Source organism: Marmota monax, unplaced genomic scaffold (genome assembly GCF_021218885.2).
Source record: "Marmota monax isolate L192 unplaced genomic scaffold, Marmota_monax_Labrador192_F-V1.1 WCK01_AAM20220418_F8-fsc00007, whole genome shotgun sequence".
In the NCBI taxonomy this organism is placed as follows: domain Eukaryota; kingdom Metazoa; phylum Chordata; class Mammalia; order Rodentia; family Sciuridae; genus Marmota; species Marmota monax.
The window spans coordinates 32,433,931-32,453,728 of NW_026692781.1; the positions used below are offsets into that span (position 1 = coordinate 32,433,931).

The 19,798-nt window shown below is 40.2% G+C and overlaps 1 protein-coding gene and 1 pseudogene across 1 annotated transcript in view; both read left to right on the plus strand.

The window, feature by feature from the left end:
* Aox1 (aldehyde oxidase 1) overlaps positions 1-12,993 on the plus strand; it is a 69,183-nt gene extending 56,190 nt beyond the window's left edge. Inside the window, exons 28-35 of the mRNA XM_046447321.2 lie at positions 1,767-1,895; positions 3,057-3,131; positions 4,660-4,712; positions 5,961-6,075; positions 9,119-9,184; positions 10,845-11,033; positions 11,485-11,652; positions 12,597-12,993. Coding sequence (XP_046303277.1) covers positions 1,767-1,895; positions 3,057-3,131; positions 4,660-4,712; positions 5,961-6,075; positions 9,119-9,184; positions 10,845-11,033; positions 11,485-11,652; positions 12,597-12,647 — 846 coding nt within the window. The 3' untranslated portion in view covers positions 12,648-12,993. The remainder of the gene's footprint in view (positions 1-1,766; positions 1,896-3,056; positions 3,132-4,659; positions 4,713-5,960; positions 6,076-9,118; positions 9,185-10,844; positions 11,034-11,484; positions 11,653-12,596) is intronic.
* Positions 12,994-18,747: 5,754 nt separating this feature from the next.
* Positions 18,748-19,798, plus strand: part of LOC124094656 (aldehyde oxidase 3-like) — a 90,604-nt pseudogene continuing 89,553 nt past the window's right edge.

Consider the following 19,798-nt stretch of genomic DNA (forward strand, 5'->3'; position numbering starts at 1 on the left):
AGACAGATAAGCTGCTAAGCTATGAGCAGAAACTGGGTAGATAAACCAATTTTATAACTGAGGCCCTAAAAAGAATATAGTAGAAGGGACTCAAGTTTTTTAATTAAAATAATGTCATGTGTTTATTTGTTGATATATATATATATATATATATATATATATATATATATATATATATATATATATAAACAACTGAGTTGTCTTTTTTCAAATCTTTGCTAGGCAATAAAAAGATTTGCAAATTCTGATTTATTGCTTTATTTCTTGCCCTTTTTATGGTAAGGGCTCTGAACAATTGATAATACAAATGACATTCAGTATTTCTAACCAAACTCTAATAGTTTTCTTTTGGCTCACTTGTTTTAGATTAATTTGAAGCTACTGTTTCTATTTTGCTAATTATGATCATAATATTAGGGTCTATGAAACATGTCAAAGATGCAGAAAATTGGGGGGGAAAAGATCCTACATAATTTTGCCATTTTGGCATCTTTGAATTTTGCCTTTTTTTCTTTTTCAAAAGATTACTGACGTGTTATTTATGTACTTTTTAGTGACCACTTCCTCCTGTCATTAAGAATTCTTAACAATCATGATTTTAATGGCTGCATGTGGGTGTATGTGTAATTTATTTAACTATCCCCAATTGTTGAACACTTCAATTAATGTTTTTGTACATTACCCTATGATCCTACAAGTAATTGTTTTCTTAAAAAAGCTTACAGAAATAGAATTAGTAGGTCATAGGATATAAGTATTTTAAATTGCTTGACATGTATTACAAATTGTTTTCCAGAAAGCATCCATTTTATCATATCCTAACAAACACTAAATATGATGGATTGTTGAAAAATTTTAGATAATTTACTAGGTAAATGAAAATGCCTCATTATTATTTTACTTTACATTTTTCTGATTATAGACATGTTGAATACATATTTTCTTTTATGTTGCAATCACTTGAGAATTGTCTGGTCATTCCTTTCCCCACTTTGTGGGTGAGATTTTAATGTTTTCCTTATGAGACCACAAGACACCTTTACCTTGTGAGCCTGTGCACTCTGTGCCGATGCTCTTCTGAGAGCCAAGGATTGTGAAAGAGCTCCATGTACCCATGTCCTTGGAGTGTTGGGCAAGTTCTATTAAGCTGTACTGCTAGCAGGAAAGAGGAGAATTTTGGATTAACTAGAGTTCACAATATAATTGTCTCCAGCACTAAAAATGAAGAACAAAGCAGCCTACTAAGCTCTCATGTTGGCATTCAACCCCAGCATTATCCTCTTCTTTTGTGATGTCTATGTTGCTGCTTTTTCAAAGCCATTGTCCTGTCTCAGGAGAGATGCTTTTCATGGAGCATCTACAGTTATGTGCACAGCAGATAAGCATTTATTATTGATAACATTGACTTCGTTAGAATTTTGCAGTATGGGGAGATGAACAGCCTCAAAGGCATTAATTTCATGACTATAAAGACATGAGTAGAGCAGTTCCTCCTGCTTTGGCCTGGGTCCTTACCTCCTCTTCCTGATGTTATTGTACATGAGAAAGTCAAAGAAAAATAAAGTGTGTTCATAACTTGGGGTCTGAACTAACTTTAGGATTTTTAGAAGAAACAAACTTTTGTGACTGGAGGGAGGCATTTATGGTCCTGCTTCCTTGTGCCTGTGGTGTGTAAAAGGGCTTCACATACATGCTGTACCACTTGGGCATGTGCATAGATCTACAGCTCACCAAAATGTTTGAAAAGAAACTCTTCTAAAATCCAGGTGGCCAGTCGGGAGTTAAGGATGCCAATGTCGAATGTCCACCTGCGTGGAACAAGCACGGAAACCGTTCCTAATACAAATATCTCTGGAGGATCCGTAGTGGCAGATCTCAATGGGTTGGCAGTAAAGGTAAACGTCACTGTAGTGGCATCAAAATCATTAAGCCCTCTAAGACCAAATACATGTGTGGAGCTCAGAAGATGTTGAGTCATCCATTTCTTATCTCCTACCCAACTCTTGGGCCAACTCGGTGGCACAGCACACAGTTCTCCTATACTGGAAATGCCACCTTTTTCTCCCTCACTTTTTTTTCTTTTTTGTTTTTTCTTTATTTTAATTAGGTATATATGACAGCAGAATGCATTTTGATTCATTATATACAATTGCAGCACAACTTTACATTTCTATGGTTGTACACGATATAGTGTCACACCATATGTGCAGTCATACATGTACCTAGGGTATTGATGTTCATCTCATTCCATAATCTTTCCTTTCCCCATTCCCCCTCTCCTGCTCTCCCTCCCCTTTGCCCAGAGTTCCTCCATTTTTTCCATGCCTCCTCCCTCCTCATTATGGATCAGTATCCACTTATTAGAGAGAACTTTCAGCCTTTAGTTTTTTGGAATTGGCTTACTTCGCTTCACATGATACTCTCTAACTCTATCCATTAACTTGCAAATGCCATAATTTTGTTCTCTTTTAATGCTGAGTAATATTCCATTGTGTATATATATACCACAGTTTCTTTATCCATTCACCTATTGAAGAGCATCTAGGTTGCTTCCACAGTCCCTCCCTTTTGACATTTCGCTGGCCAGCAAGTCCTTTTAATTCTACCTGAAATTGTCTTTATGTCTTTCCATTTCCATATTGTGTTGATATCTCTTTGAGTCAGATTCTGACCTCTTGCCTGGGTCATGGTAAGACGTCTGTTTCTTACTCCAGTTTCATTCCTCTCACTCTGTCTTATGCTACCTGAGTGAACTTTCCCACAAATGAAATCTGACCTTGTTTGAAGACAGTGATCAGTGGTTTACCCACAGTTTTTCTGTTAGGCGCTGACTTAGCATGGCTTCCAAGGTCACCATCTTGAAGCCCTGCTCACCATTGACACACACGTGTGGTACCCATGTGAGATCTTTCAAGGCATCCTCTTACAGGGTTGGTCTCTTACTTATCTTCCTATGACCTTTCAGATAAGCCTATGGGATGACATATCATGTTGTTTTAAAATTGGTGTTTGCATGAAATTGTGATCATCATTTTAACTTAAAAAATAACCCCTAGGATGCTTGTCAAACTCTTCTAAAACGCCTTGAACCCATCATCAGCAAGAATCCTCAAGGAACTTGGAAGGACTGGGTGAGAATCACTGGTTCTCTGTATTTTATGTTAGAAAAACAGGAGGGTGTGTGTGAGAGAGGGATATGTGTGAATTAAATGTCTTCAGGAAAGCACTCCAAATGGCACCACCACTGCTTCATTGTAAATGAGAGATCTTTTGGCTTTCGGCATGTAAAGATCTTATCATAATATGATAGAGGAGCTCTCACATCTGGAAAATTTTCTATTGGAGAAAGAGATGGTTTTTCTGAGAAAACTCCTATTTTAAACTAGAATTAATTAATGTTTCATCCTATAGAACCTAGGCATTTTTTGGATAACATCTGTAAATGTGTTTTCTTCAGGTTTCACCATTCCTAAAATAGAAAAACAGCACTGGAATCATTCCATAAAAGTAAAAATCGTATAGGCACTCATTTAGAAATAGTAGGCCTTCAGCTGCTTCCTTTGATCAACTTACAGTCTAGTTGGAAGAGAATATACATTCTCAAGTCAACTAGCAAACTTTTCAAAATAATAGGGTATAAAGTATCAGATGGTATGGAATAGACATCCATAAACACTGGGAGCATGTGTCATACTATTCTAGAATATCAACTTTGCAACATCAAAACACAGGTTTAGTGAGATGATATTTAGAGAATCTACTTAGAAATGATTCCAGGGCTGGGGGTATAGCCCAGGATGGAGTGCATGCTTAGCATGCTCAAGGTCCTGGGTTCAGTTCCCAGCACCCCCGACAAATGTTCCTGCTATTTGATAGAGTAAGAACTGACTCTGTGGTTCATATTTATGGAAGCTTTCGGTCTTTTCTGGACATATTTAAGGATATGAAATCTTTAAAAGGCTTTCAATGTTTCTGCTCTCTGCCTGGTGCTGCCCGAGTCCAGCAAGGCTGAAAGTGGCTGGAGGAAGCTGCAGAGATGCAGTGCAGAGTAGTCCTCTGCAGTCCACTGCAGAATGCTGCCATCCGCCCACTGTCTCCTGTAATGGTTGCACTTCTCATCTTCTCTCTTCATCCTGGAGATGTGGACCTAATCCTCATTTTTCTACGTAGTATCCAACTGTGTGCACTGGTAGTCAGAAGACCTTTTAGTAAAAATGGTGCGATTTAGCAAAATTATTCTCCTCAACTGAAACTGTTATGGATACATGATGTTACAATTAAACATCTAACCAACCATTGTTTCCTAAAATGCCCTCTGTTGATAGGCTGTCTTCCCAAATGACTGAATGAATTTCCTTATAAGCAGAACATGGGTTGCCCATTATAGTCTAGTCTATAGGTGTAACATACCATAGTAGTCATTTATTACAATCACACACATTGAACAAATGTAGTTACCACCTGCAGTGAACCACAAATGCCTGTGGAGTGATAAAAGGAATAAATTATTGCTAAAAGGAATAAATTAATCTTGTCCTCCCTAGTTATTGCTCTGGGTAGCTGAATGTAATGCTTAGTAAAATTAAAACTGAAGTCTTGAGGGATTGGATTCTTTCTTTGGATATCTTTATTACATCACCTTGAACTCCTCCTTCACAGGCACAGGCTGCTTTTGATGAAAGTATCAGTCTTTCAGCTGTTGGATTCTTCAGGTAAGTAGTCCTTTCAATCACTTGTGGATTGAAAATAGCAAGTGGTATTGTGATTATGGAAAATAGCAAGTGGTATTGTGAGGAAGAGTTTTAGTTCTGTCTGCAATTTTGACAAAAGTGTTGATTTTGTATCTTTAATTAATCCACTATTATAAAGAAAATTTTAGCAGTTAGTTAATCCATGTCTAGAAAGGCTTTTGCTGGGAAAAATAGGCACACAAATGAAATTCAACTGAGTAATGACTCAGCTCATCCTGGGTGCAATATTTAGGCTCTCTGGGAGTTAGTGCTTGGAACCCCTGGCAGTGGCTGGCTGACTGTTGAAAACACAATCTACCCCTAAGTTAAGAAACAAAGGTGGGGATGCAAATGAAATGCACAATAACATAGACACTATTTGCATCTTCTAGAGCAGCAAAAAAAAAAAAAAAAAAAGAAACTTGACAATAACTGTGCTGTCGAGATATGGAGCAATTAGAACTAGCATACTTTGGGAAATAATTTATCAAATTATTTTAGTGAAAAATTAATGCCATCGGAGAGCAGGGTGATATAGTGAGTCTTACCTGATTTTGTCACTTTGCCGTTGTTGTAGTAGTTCTGGGGCACTGACTAATGATTGGGAATAGGCACTGGGAGCATTTTCAATGGCTTTCTCCAGCTGCAGGATCAGGGTAGAGAGGCTAGAGAGGACTGGCAAGCTTCTGTCCTGTATCATTAACATTCGCCTGGTATCCTTAAATAAAGAAGAGCTGGGAACAGAACAGGCCATCATAGATGGCAGAAGCAAAGAATGAGAGCTGAGAAATCTGATCCATGCACCCCAACTCTTGCAAGGAAGTTGAATTTTGAAGCCAGCAAGTGAGACGAAGCAGGCAATTGTGCACCCTTGAAATAGTGTTTGGTGTAAAATGCAGATGGGATTCCCCCAATCTGATGACAAAAAAGATTAGCTAAAGGCGATAGGATAAATAATCATAAAGTCAATATCGAACCTATGGGAGTAAGGATTCACTCACTGGTCAGAAGTAATTGAGTGTTTTATCAGACAATGTGAGTTGAAGAGGAAAGAATTAAATATTTATTTACTTAGCACATTTGTTGAACATGCATTACATGCTGGCCCCTCACTGTACAAATATGTCCCTCTGATTTGCACAGCTCCATATGGGTCTGTTTGATCATTATGGTTTGTGATTATAGGACTTGATTGCTTAACAATGCACCTCAAGATTCTGTTTCCTTCAGGGGTTATGAGTCACACATGAACTGGGAGAAAGGCGAAGGCCATCCCTTCGAATACTTTGTTTATGGAGCTGCCTGTTCAGAGGTTGAAGTGGACTGCCTGACAGGGGATCATAAGGTCAGTACCCACTGGGAAGCTTTGCAGGTTGCACTTAGGATGCATCTAGACTCCACCTATGCCATCTGTTGGAGTGTAATTGAGTGTGGGGTGACTGCACCATGCCTTTGGCTAAGGGTGATTTCTCTGTATCAGAAAAATCAAGGGCAGACAGTAGCCAGTTTTTGAAATCTTTTTAAAGGTCCTTCTTTTGCCAAGCATGGTGGTGCGCACCTATAATGCCAGCAGTTCTGGGGGCTGAGGCAGGAGGATTGTGTGTTCAAAGCCAGCCTCAGCAACTTGGCAAGGCCCTAAGCAACTTAGCAAAACCCTGTCTCAAAATAAAAAGTGAAAATGGACTGGGGATGAGGCTCAGTGATTAAGCACCCCTGGTAATAACAACAACAAAAAGGTCCTTCTTTTTAGATTATTTAAGTGCATCCCTGGGTTTTTAAGGGATTCTATGAAGAGATGCACACTTAGATTCTTACACACACACACACACACACACACACACACACACCAGCTTCAAGAATTCAGTTTGTCTTTTTGTACTTGGACATTCTGGAGTTAAAGAAGTCATTTACTGGTCACTGTCAATAATCATAAATAATAATACATAATCAATAATAATAAAGGATTCTGGAATAACTCTCACTAACATCATGGACCAACCTATTAGTATTAATCTGTCCCAACCTTACCCAGAAGCAAGCTTTAATTCTTGATGTTAATAAATATCCCTTGGGTCTACATTCTTGAATTGTGCTCACATGTAAGTTTTTATTTATTTTGTCGCCAACATGTGTGTTTTAAAAATTATAGTCAATCTGATCTTTAAAATTATGTCTACCTGTATTGTACTTGCCTATTCCAGTATCTGGCTTGCCTGGGCTGTAACTCAGACTAGCTCCCTTTTGGAGACTTTGGACTGAGACAACACAGTGATCCCTGTAAGCATGGCGTTCATGCTAGAGTGGTTGTCCCACTCCACCCGGAAGAGTTCTCACGCTAACTGATTTCTAAATCCCTTTTCCCTCAAAGAGAAAGTTAGTGAAAATTTAACCATTTGGATCTTATTATACCTTGTATATATGCCTTGGCCTTGTCAAGATCCAAGAATAAAGTAATAATTAACCTTGGTCTTAGCTTTTAAGATATGTTCTTATAACTTATTTGAACAATCTTAAGAGATGTATTAAATAGTCTAATCATAAAAGCTTGATCTATGCTCAGGGATGGTGTCACCCCTAGGCAAAAGGCCATTATGTGCCTTTCTACCAGAAGCCTTCCCTGGAGACCTGTTTCTCAGCCATTCTCCTTGTGTTGATAGAATTGCCCTGATTCCTGCAAAATTCTATATATTAGTTGTCTATCACTGTATAACAGATTACTCCTAAACTTAGCAACTGAGAACAACGTATGTTTATTAGCTCACACCACTCCTGTGGGTTGGACATCTGGAAGTGCTTAGCTAGGTGATTCTGTCTCAGGGTTTCTCATGAGGCTATGGTCAAGATTTTGGTGGCCTCAGTAGGGACTAGAGAGTCTGCTTCTAAACTCTATCACATTGTCCCGCATCATACCCAGTACTAGGGATTGAGTCCAGGAGCATTCTTCCCCGAGCCCCAGCCCCAGCCCTTTTTATTTTGTATTTCAACACAGGGTCTTGCTAAATTACTGAGGCTGATCTGGAACTTGTGGTCCTGTAGCTTTAGTCTCCTGCAAAACTAGGATTATAGGTGTGCACCACTGCACCCAACATCATCACATTGCTATTGATAAGAGGTTTATTCCTTGCATGAACCTGTCTGTAGGTTGCATGAGTGTCTTCAGGGCATAACCACTGGCTCCCCTCAGAGGTGCTAGTCCAAAAGAAAGAGATTGTGAGCAAGTGAGAGAGCAATAACCTAATAACCTAATCCCAGAGAACTGTACTACTGCTTCTGCTACATCCTAATGGTCACAAGACTGACCCTAGAGAGTAGGAATAGAGAGGACTACGTAGAATGTGAATACCAGATGGTGGGGATAAGTGAGGGCCTTCTTGGGGGCAGGATACCACAGTCTAGACCCACTGCCCAGCCCGGTCAGAATACAATGACAGACTCTATCAAGTCCAAACCTCTGAAAGCAGAACCTTCACTGACATTGGACTTCAGATGGCTTCCTATTAACTCCGGTTGAGACTGCTTGCCTCCTGGAAGAGCAGTCTTGTTAACTGGTGCCAAAGAGAATTTTACATTTCATTGTATCTTTTAATAAGAGAGGTAAGCACCTGAAGTCGGACATTCTCAATCATTATCTAATTTTCTTAAGAAAAATGTTAGACGAAACTCCCAGATGAAGCAAGAAAATTGATGACTTCCCTTTGCTCCATTAATAATTATAAATAGAATCTATTTGTCATGGCAGAGACCATCATGTCACATCAAAGAAGGTATAGACTTGTTAAAGAGCAAAATGGTGTTAGCAGCATCCTGGCTGGGCCTGCTCTTTTCCTCATTTATAGGTTATCAGAGAGTAAGCTGTAATGTCAGATTTATTCTCTTCTCCATTCCCAAAATGAAAAATCTAGAACAGCAGATTACAGTCCAAAGACTTTCTGTTGTTGCATCCTGAACTCTGTGTTTCTGTAAACATGACTCAGTCAGTTGAACTCTGGATACTGGGTTATGTAGTAGCCATAAAGTTGTGCAATAGGGATCTGAAGGCCATAGATGTTTTCTTTTATCATGTCATCCGTTATGTTTGTTGTAGTGGATTAAACTCAATCTGCTGCATCACTCAGCTTGAATCAAAATCAAGTAAATATTTTATTTTCTTACCATCTCCAAGAGGAAGAAGAAAAAAATAGTGCTTCAGCTGATCAAGAGTATTTGTATAACTTTAAAAGTTTTACGTAGTAAAACTTAGTCACATAATAAAATTGCCATGGCTTCTCTTTCCTGGAATAATATGACCCAAAGAAAGGTTTTATCCCAAAGCCAGCCAGGCAGGAAGTTGCCTCAGCTTCTTCTAAATTACCTGCAGTAAAAATAAGCAGTTGAACTTTTTTTTCTAGAACATCAGAACAGACATCGTCATGGATGTTGGCTACAGTATAAATCCAGCCCTTGACATTGGCCAGGTATGTAACTCAGTTGCTCCGCTTCCTCCTCATACAAGCCAAAGCTGCTTCAAGGTCTGCAGGGAAAGTGTTCCATGTGGCTTTGTGTGCTTTTCCTATTCTCTTACCCATCTAGTCAAAGTCTATTCATTCAACTGCAGAATGCAAATTTCTTACTTTTAAAGGGGGAAGGAAACACAGTGTTTTAGATAGTTTTTGAAGACATATATGGTCTGATTGGGGAGCTTGATTGAAGCAAGACCAAGCCTACAGGTGCCCAGTGGGCCCCAAACCTCTGAGATGTAAGAAGATCCAGTGCTGAGTGCTCAGCTTTGGGCATATGATGGCTCTAGCTTGAAAGAGTTTAAAGTTGGGTTAGAATAACACACTTCAAATAATTATAACAGTAGCTACTGACAGGTAGCCTGTGGGCTGATTTCTAGCCACAGACATTTTTCATTTAAATTTGAAATAACTGACAAGATTGAAAACTCACAAATATCTAGCTTCTCTTGAAAACAAAAATTTTTGCCAACACTGGACCTGCATTTCTATAAGGCAGGGGGTTTGATTCATTGCATCTTTGGGAAGTCACACACTCACCAATGACACAGAACCCACCTGGAATCTTCACACACTTGCTTTACCTGCCTTGAACTTGTGGCCAATTCAGCTCACTACCTGTGACATAGAGCCTAGTGTAGCATCTCTCCAGCCCTGGAGAATGAGAAGAATCTGTGGGGTGGAGGAGTCACAAGAGGCTTCAGGGGGAGAAGTGAGCTTGGACCAGGTTGTCAAGGAAAGACCAAGAGAAGACCTTCCAGGTGGAAAAAAACTAGAAGAAATAAACCTAAAGAAGGACATGGAATGAAGCACATGCTGTTCCTGGCTGGCATGGGTCCAGGGCTGAGAATGGTGGTGTCTTTGTGGGAGCAGCAGGCAAAGAGACTCGAGCCATGGTCAAAGAGGAACTGGTTGGTGATGGGTCTCCAAAGACAGGCAGTTAGCTTAGTGAATGCAGGTGATATGCTTAGGAAATATCCTGGAGTTTTAGGAAGTCTCAACTAACATCATGATGGCTTCCTATGGTCAGAGGAAGGAAGTAAATGAGGAAGAGACCCAGAAATGAGGAAGAATGTCAGAAGATGCTTTTGGCCATGAGTCCATGTCTAGGAACTGGAGCGTTTTAAAGTTGTAAAGGAAGCTTAGAGGGCACATAGTTCAAATTCTTCATTATAGGGGAGAAAAGTGAGTCCATAAAAGTGAGGCTCCCTTGGGAGTGGGGATGTGGAGCAACCTGATGGGATTCTGGAGCCCTGAGAGCCTTTCACTGTAGACCAGGCAGTCGGAGGTCTTTACCCGCCTCAGTAGCAGGAAAAATGAGGGTATTTGGATGACAGGCTCTGTGAGGACTCTCCTTGAGCTATAATTTTAACTGTTAGACAAGATTACAATCCAAGTCATTTGACTTTGAAACAGCTCCAGATGAGATGTATAGAAATTCCTTTAGGTAGACTTTCAGCAACATGCTCTAAGACACCCTGAAAGCCCTCTTAAACCATAATTTAAAAATTCAAACAAACAGCATGAGGTTGAAATGCTGTTTACTGTTGAAAGTATTCTCATATGTGGAAATTCTTTTTTCTTTTTTTCTTCTTCTTCTTCTTTTTTTTTGCCTCAGGTTGAAGGTGCCTTTATTCAAGGCATGGGACTTTATACAATAGAGGAACTGAAATATTCTCCTCAGGGTGTTCTGCACACACGTGGTCCAAACCAATATAAAATTCCTGCCATCTGTGACATCCCTACAGAGCTGCACATCTCTTTTTTGCCTCCCTCTGAAAAGTCAAACACCCTGTATTCATCTAAGGTAAGCTGTGAATAAATGCACGTTCATATGATATCTGTTGAGCAGAGAGAGGCCTACCGTCACTTCTTTCTTGTTTGGTGTTTTCACCAGGATTGCAGAAGAAAACATCCCTCTTAAACATTTTAAGTATAAAGTAATCTAGCAACATAATAAGAAACATTTTAAATATTGCAAATCTTGGAGCCTAACATGAGTGTTAGTGCCATTAGGTTGTGTCTCATTCTCCATCTTGCAATGATCATCTTCATGCTTGTATCTGCTTTCTCTACTTGGGATAATTTTCTTAAGCTAGGATTCTAAGAATGGGAATGTTGGGTCAAAAGATTAATCTACTTTTTAAATTAAAAATTACATATATAATACTTCACAAATATACAGTCACATTTGTTCTATATATTTATGTGCAGAGTTAGAGAAAGAGTCATCATCTAATTGGTTTGTTTGTCCCAAGGGTCTGGGAGAGTCTGGGGTGTTTCTGGGGTGTTCGGTGTTTTTCGCCATCCGAGATGCAGTGAGTGCAGCAAGACAGGAGAGGGGCCTGTCTGGACCACTGAAGCTCAATAGTCCACTGACTCCAGAGAGGATCAGAATGGCTTGTGAGGACAAGTTCACAAAAATGGTATGTTCTACCTAGTAGGAAAAAAATGATAAAATTCTAAATTTGGGGCTCATATTGGTAACCATAAATTTCTTTAACCCACCACTGTGGTTTTTCCCTGGAAGAAAAGGGAACTGGAATCCTGAGGGCATCAGAGCAGGAGAAGAGCAGAATGGCCCTTGAACATGGACCCCTTCGGTTTCATTTTTCCCTCAGCTTGGCCCTGCTTGGCTTGTTCTGGGGCCCAGTTCTATGCCACTTTAAAAATGGAGGTTCATTCCCCTTATTTTTATGTATCTTCTTTGTCTCTGTCCTTCTCAAGACATCTGTGTCAGAAACAAGAATTCAGGTACTGTCCTCTGAACCTAGGACTCCTGGGCCAAGAGTAAGCTGCTCCAATAATCTGTTTCCACTCTTGCCCCACACAGGAGAGGGTGACTACAGGAGTCCTTCCCATGACCTCCCTGTGGAGCATACAGCTTGGGTCTTCTTGGTTATAGTCAGTGATAGGATTTTTAATTATGGAGGAAAGTCATGCCATTCAGTTATTCCTCTGACTATAGAAAGTTCTTTTTCACATTGAGGGGAAACTCTTCCTACACTCTTGTGCTGGCTCTAGGTGGCATCCCTTATGATCTTTCCAAGCCCCCATGAATCACCTCTTTTACACTGGAGAGGCAGACTTTTTCATCAGTCCCTCAAGTGTGAGATGATGGCTTGTAGCTCCTCCTCACTGAGTCCTCTCCTGGATCCCTCCTCACTTCACATGCTGTTCCCACCCATGGTCCGTTATGGTGTGTAATAAGTGAGTCTTAAAATTATCACATACCAGTTGTTCCCTAGCCCCTTGTTGTCTTGGTTGCCCCCCAGTGGGTTTAGCTTACTTTATGGTCTGTTTTTTTTTTCTCCTAAATCACAAACTTTTTCTAAATTGTGAACTTCCCAAATTTATTCTTTTATTCTAGATTCCAAGAGATGAGCCTGGGTCCTATGTCCCTTGGAATGTACACATCTGAATCAAATGCAGACTTCTGGAGATGATGGGACAACTCTTCCCACCTAATGATCAATCCACTCTCTATGCTCTAATCATTCCACTGCTTTTATAGAAAGCTGATTTGAAATGGTCCATTCAGATTTTGAAAGCTAAGCTTAAGCCATTTATAAATCATATTTTGAAATAGTATAAATACTAATTGGCTTTCTCTATGGTGATAGTCTTCATTGCTCTGTCCTGGGATCCATCCAGCTAAATGGAAAGATAATGACTTGTATGTGATTCATATTTGTCTTATATTCATCAACAGCAATTATACTGTCTAGTGAAAGGCAATTTTCTAAATAATTTTTTATTAATATGAACTGTGAAGTTGTCATTGTTTTTCATTTATTCCTATCTGGTATGTCCCCCCTTTTCTTGTCAGAATGGATATAGACACTGTATCTAAGGAGTCTGTGGGACCAAAGGGGAGAAAATACCAGATAAATTGAACTTCATGAAAATTAAAAGTTTGTATTTCAAAGGATACTACCAAAAATTGAGAAGAAACCCACAGAATAAAATATTTGTGAATTACATATTTAATAAAGGCCTCATATCCAGAATATATAAAGAACTCTTACAACTCAACAGTAAAAAGAGAATAACTCAACAAAGAAGAATGAGCAAAGGAATCAAATAGACACTTTTTCAGAGAATATGCATAAATGGCCAATAAGCCCATGAAAAGATGCTCAAATTTATTAGTCATTAAAGAAATGCAGATCAAAACCACAATGTGGCACCATTTTACACCCACACACACGAGGATGGAAATAACCAATGATTGACAATAGTGAGTGCTGGCAAGGATGTAGAGAAATTGGAACCCTTATCCATTGCTGGAGAGAATAAAAAGGGGTTTAGACGCTGTGGAAAATAGTTGGGCCATTCCTCAAAAAGTTAAACATATAATTGCCATATGACTACTTGAGATTGAAAACATATGTTCACACAAAAGCTTACACACAAATGTTCATAGCATTATTCATAATAGCAAAAAGTAGAAACAACCTAAATTTCCATCAGTGCTAAAAATGGATAAAAGAAATATGTTATGTTCATACAAGGGAATTTTATTCAATCATACAAAGGAATAAAATACAGATATATGCTACAACACACAGGAACTTTGAAAATGTTATCTACGTGAAAGAAAACAGACACAAAGGGGCATATGTTGTATGATTCTATCTATACAAAGTGTCCAGAATAGGCAAACTCAGAAAGACAGAGAATAGATTAGTGGTGGCCTGGGACTGAGGAGAGAAAGCATAGGGGAGGTGACTGTTACTGTATTGGGTATGAGATTCCTTTTGTGGTATTGAACACATTCTGCAATTAGTGGTAGTGTTTGATATAACAAACCCACTAAATTGTGTACTTCAAAAAGGTGAGTTTTATGGTACTTATATCATATCTCAAATTTTTAGAAATGCATCTGTAGAAGAAAAAAAAGAAAACTTGGAAAAGTTTGAGAAGTTATGAGTATCATAAGAAATTTATTCCACTGTTATCAAAGATATGGAAACCTCAAAGGGAGGCTAACAGCAAGATATAATTGGCGAAAAACCCCATTTCCACTAATAGCCATAAGAGGAATCCCCATATAGATATAAAGTGCTAGAGACATCTTGTCATATCTTCTTCTCTGACATCTTCAACTACAGAATTGTCTCAGGGTCGGGTTGAGATTATAGCAGTTTATCGGTTGCTCAGACTAATGATTGAGGTCATCTTGTTAGGGTCCATAAGTATCTCCCTTTAAAGAGCAGATTCTCTTGTTCACAATGATTTATGGAGCATTGACTCAATGCCAAGCCCTGTTCCAGGCTCTCAGGGTGTATAAGTAGAAAAATAAATAGACAGTGATCTCTGTCCTTGGGAAAATCATATTCTGCTCAGGGGACACAGACAAAATAAAGAACGTAACAAGTAAGTTTGGAGTGGGATTGATGCTGATTAGCGCTAAGGGGAAAAGTAAAAATAAAGCAGGTGAAGGCCAGTGGGGTGGGATGGGGGCAGGAAGCAGCGTGCAGCTGGATGAGGTCAGAGAAGGCCTTGCTGAGGAAATGGAGATGGTGGAGGTGTGAGCCAAGCAAGTGTCCAGAAGAAGAACATTCCAGAAACTGAGAGCAGTGGAACAGAGTCCCTTAGAGGGAGCAGCCTGGCCTGTTTGTGGAACAGCAATGGTGCATGACTTGTACGAGTGAAGAGGGGGCAGGTCATTATGAGGACTTGGGCTTTTAACTTAGGTGGATACAGAGCAGAGAACCAGCATAAACTTATTTCTGTCTTATGAGATCACCTCGAGTGCTGATTTGACATAGACCAGAGGAGAGCTGGGGTAGACGGGAGATATAGTTCTCCTCTGCTTTCTTCCATCTTTGGTGAGTGCCTTCTTTCTGGTCCCTTTGCTGACTCTTCCCCCTCTGTCACATCTGTATAAATGTTGGAATTTCCCACCTTCTTCCTAATAAGTGACTTTTACTCCTATGGCCAGGAATGACTCTCTTATTCTAGCTCTGGCCCTCTAAACCTAATTCTTGTTTTTTTACTGCCACTTAGTTGTCTCAAAGTTCACCAGACTTAATGTGTCCCAAACAGATTTCCATGTCAGTACAACCATGCATGGGTGTTCAGCCAGAAATAGAAAAGTGATTCAAGGTGCTCTGTTCTTTTGATGCATGAATCTATTCAGGCATCCTGCCAATCCCGACTCAGACACCTGTTCTTGAATCTGCCTCTCACTTTCTTTATTTCCATGGATACCATGTTATTCCAAGCTACCTTAATCTTTCCACTGATGATTGTAATAGTCTCTTTCTGAATTCCTTGCATATATTTTGTTTCCCTTTCTAAATATTCTCTACATTGAAGCTAAAGTTTTGTGAATACGCCCACACAATCATGTTTTCAGCCCTGACCTAAAACCCTTCAATGACTTCTTATTCATCCCACCAGAACAACATCCCAATTCGCTAAGGTGGCATGTGTGCTCTGTGTATTCCAGCCTTTGACCTTCTCTTTAGCTTTGTCTCAGGATCCCCTCTCTTTCGCCATTTGGATTTCCCATTCTATTTTTCACTTTGGAACCTCTGCCTGTGTCCTCTGCATGGAAGGTACTCTCACTTTCACCCCTCTTTTAACTTCTCTATAGTTAAATGTGCAAATGCAAATGAAGGATCTTGTTAGAATGCAAGTCCTAAAGTCTTGGAAAGCTCAGAAGCAATGAGGTAAGGTAAGGTGGAAGCAGAGCATGCAGAATCCAGCTCCTATGTGAATGTAAGGATTAAGCAAATACCAAGAGCAGGTCCCCAGTCCCCAATCCCTCACTGCTGTTGCATCAGCCTCTCTCCCTCAGTTCGCAACTAGAGCTACAGGATGGGCTGGAAGGCCTCTCATGACAGGCTTACAGGGAAGGAGAAGCTGGCCTTGGTTCAAGTGGTTTGGCTCCAAATGTAGGTATAACCTAGCTATGTGTTATGTGCACTCTGGCCCCTTTAAGAAGAGGTGAGAGGCAGGTCTCCCAACAGGCAGAGCTTTGGGTAGCACAGCTGGTTCTCCACTTTATGTGGAAAATAGAAGCACCCAAGGTCAAAAATATTAATGGAGTAGCAAATGGTTTGGCCAGCTGCTCAGGGGCCTGGGAGGGGAAAGACTGGGAGACGGGACAAAAAGTATATAAATGGACACATGGGAGTGAGCCCAATATGTGAAGATTTTTATATTACAGGTTAACACTGAGCAGAAGCTCCCATTGTCACGGGAGAAGGGATGTCTCTGGAGACATTTTTGAAGGAGTCAGAGAAGAGGGGGGAAACTCAAGTCAGGACTAGCTAGATTCTTGGCATACATGACTGGAAAGAATTTCAGCACAAGCCAGACAAAGGCATAGAGAGAAGTTTATCTAGGAAGGTAGATACACATTCAAGAAGAATGCGGCTGTCTCAAGAGTGAGAAGCAGCCTGACTTGGGCTGGGGGTCCAATATTTATAGACAAACGTATCAAGGGCCAGACTGGAGGTGGGTCCAGGCTGGAGCTGCACAATTTTGTGCCAGTTCTCCTGTGCTTGTTTATTTCCCTCATTTTTACAAGGGTGTGGGCCAAGGATACTTGCCAAGGTTTGCAACTGTGCTTTCTGCATTTCAGTGTCTTGATTCTGCATTTTAATGGTTTGAGGGTTTTCCCCCTTAAGATTGTTCGTTTCTCTTTCCTTATCCTAAATCCTTATCTCACTTTGATTAAAAAAAAAAAAAGGTGCCAAACAACCAACTAGACAAAATGGCATGGCCACTTGCAGCCTCTGTCATAAGTTACCCCAGTGCTGACCAAGGGTGTGAGGAGTCACGAGGTCAGGGTGGAAGCTACATGGGATCCAATAGCTGGAGCTCCTACTTACCAAGCTCTGCTGCTACAGGAGATCCTGTCTGTCCCAACACAGGGCAAAGCTCCCTCCATCTGCCACCACCCCTCCAGGAGACCAGTGGCTGACTACATTAACCTTTTCCATCCTGGGAGGAGCAAGGATTCGCTTGAACAGAAATGATACATTTTCTGGATAAAGGTTTACATTTCCTGCCTCCAATGGTGATAACCATTGCCTTCCCCTCTCCAAGGGCTCACATGGCATAAAGCCCACTGGCATAAAGCTCCATTTGATGAAAGTCAGACCAAATCACAGCAAACAGAAGGGACCCACTTTACAGCAGAGTGGGAATGAGCACACGACCGTGGAACCCACTTGTCCCATCACATGCTGTACCTCTCAGAAGCAGCTGGTCTGAGAGCAGTGGAATGGCATAGTGAGGCACAGCTGGCATGGCAGCCAGGCCTGTGAGCATGGGCTCCACCCCACGGGATGCAGATACTTGAAACTGAAGTTCTCTCTAAGATGCTGTGCCCCAGTAGACAGTTAACAGACTAGCAGAAGGAAGATGTGCATTTATAACAGATTATGGTTAGTATCCATCTTATACAATTCTTCAAGTAGACAAGAAAGTCAAAAAGGAGAAAATAATCAAAGCCAGGGAAAAAAGCACAAATATTCACTAAATATGTAGCAAGACGGATAACCTCACAAAAGAAGAGAAACGCTAACCACAAACTGTCACCACATACTGGAAAATGACAGTATGAATACTACTCAGAGCTGGGGAGGGCTGGGAGGCACACTCCCTCGCACATGATTTGTCTCTTAGGAAAATTAGGTGGATCCAGTAGTGTGTATACCCTTCAAGCCTTAGAATTCCATCTCTAAGAATTCATCCCAAAGAAGCACTTGCTCAAATATGCAAAGGAAAAGTCCTAGGATTTTCATTGCAATGTATTTGTAATAGTGAAAAACTGAAAACCCTTTATATTGTAAATCAATAGAGGATTTACATACCATGACAAGTAAGGCAATAATGAAAGCTGTTAACATTTATGGAGAGCTTACTCGGTGCCAGGCACTATTCTAAGCACTTTACATGTAGAAGTTAATTTAATCCTCAAAACAACCCTCATAGAGATACCATTATTTTGTCCTTTTCACAGGTAAGATATCCTAAGTAATGAAGAGAACACAAGTTTTAAATTAGTATGAACAGTTCAATTTCACTTTTTAAAAACTAATAATGTATATATGCATATATACATTCGTATGTTCGTGGGAAGACTGAATACATAGGAGTTCGGTGATTGATGACTGAAAAGTAGACATTAGTAAGGAGAAAATTTACTTTTTGCTTTACATATTTTTTTTTTTAAAATACCAAGGATTGAACTCAAAGGCACTTAACACCTGAGCCACATCCCCAGCCCTTAAAAAAATTATTTAGAAACTAGGTTTCACTAAGTTGCTTAGGGCATTGCTAAATTGCTGAGGCTGGCTTGAACTTGAGAGCCTCCTGTCTCAACCTCCCAAACTTCTGGGATTATAGGCACATGCTGCTTTTCCTGGCTATTTTTTTTTAATGCATTTTAAAAAAATCATTTAAAAAGAAACTGACAAATATTTCCAATACCAAGTAACTCGCCGGAATGTGGTTTGTTTACATGATTCCTTTTCACTTCACTGACTACGGTAGGTTTTTGTGGCTGGAAAGTTTTTCCAGTGGGTTACCCCTGGGACAAGGAGAAGTACATGTTCTGTAAGAGTTAAATTGAGATTGAAGTTCCAAAGTGGCTCAAGGAAGGGGGAAAGTGGGAGTATCAAGGAAGGTGGTGAAATAAAGTTGGGAGCAGAGACAGGACTGGATCGCAGGAGCCCACTCAGATAGCAGACTCTGCATCTGGCTCCTCAGCCTCCACTGGGAGCCCCTCAGCAAGACTGTTACGGGGACACAAGCAGGTGGAAAACCTCACAAGACTCAGCCAACTCTGTTGGCATCATGTCTTGCTCCAAGGACTCAGATGAGCTTATTTTCTTTGTGAATGGAAGAAAAGTAAGTGTTCTGCATTGTTATTGCTAAATTTACATAGAGAAAGGAAGTGTGACAGAAATAATCTTTTTTTTTTTTAATGTTGCCAAAGACGGTATTAGGTTCAGGTGGGCAACCTGTGACAAATCCAAACCAATCCTTATCTGTAGTTCCTCGGAGAGAGAGGGAAAGGGGAAGGGAGGAATTGAGAAAGGGGAGAAGAAGGAGAAGCTGGGGCCAGAAAGAGAGGATCTCATAATACATATAAAATGTGTTAGGATTACTAGAGGGAAAGCACTTGGTTATATTAATGTCTTTAGACCACATTTTGTAAGAGTGTTTGCATTCATGTTAGTTTATGGCTTTTCTTTTTTAGGACCCTATTTCCCCTCCTTTCCACCTCCTCCCCCAGTTCTGACTGTAGCTTCTACATCCCCTCTACCACTGCTGACACATGACCATGCATAAATTAGGAGTTTAAACCTTCAGATCACTTGCAAATAATGATGCAAGTTTTGACCAGCAAGAATGGAAGGGATGTGCCCGAAGGGCAGAGATAAACTTCACAGGTTACATTTTAACACTTTGCTTCTTTAAGCAGAGATTCTTAACTCCCTTAAGAGAAGAAGATAAATCATTTTCTGGTCTCAAATTTTTTTTTGAAGTTCTTGAGATTTAGCCAAGGTGTAATCTATGACTGGAATGTTCTTTGATTTCCACCGT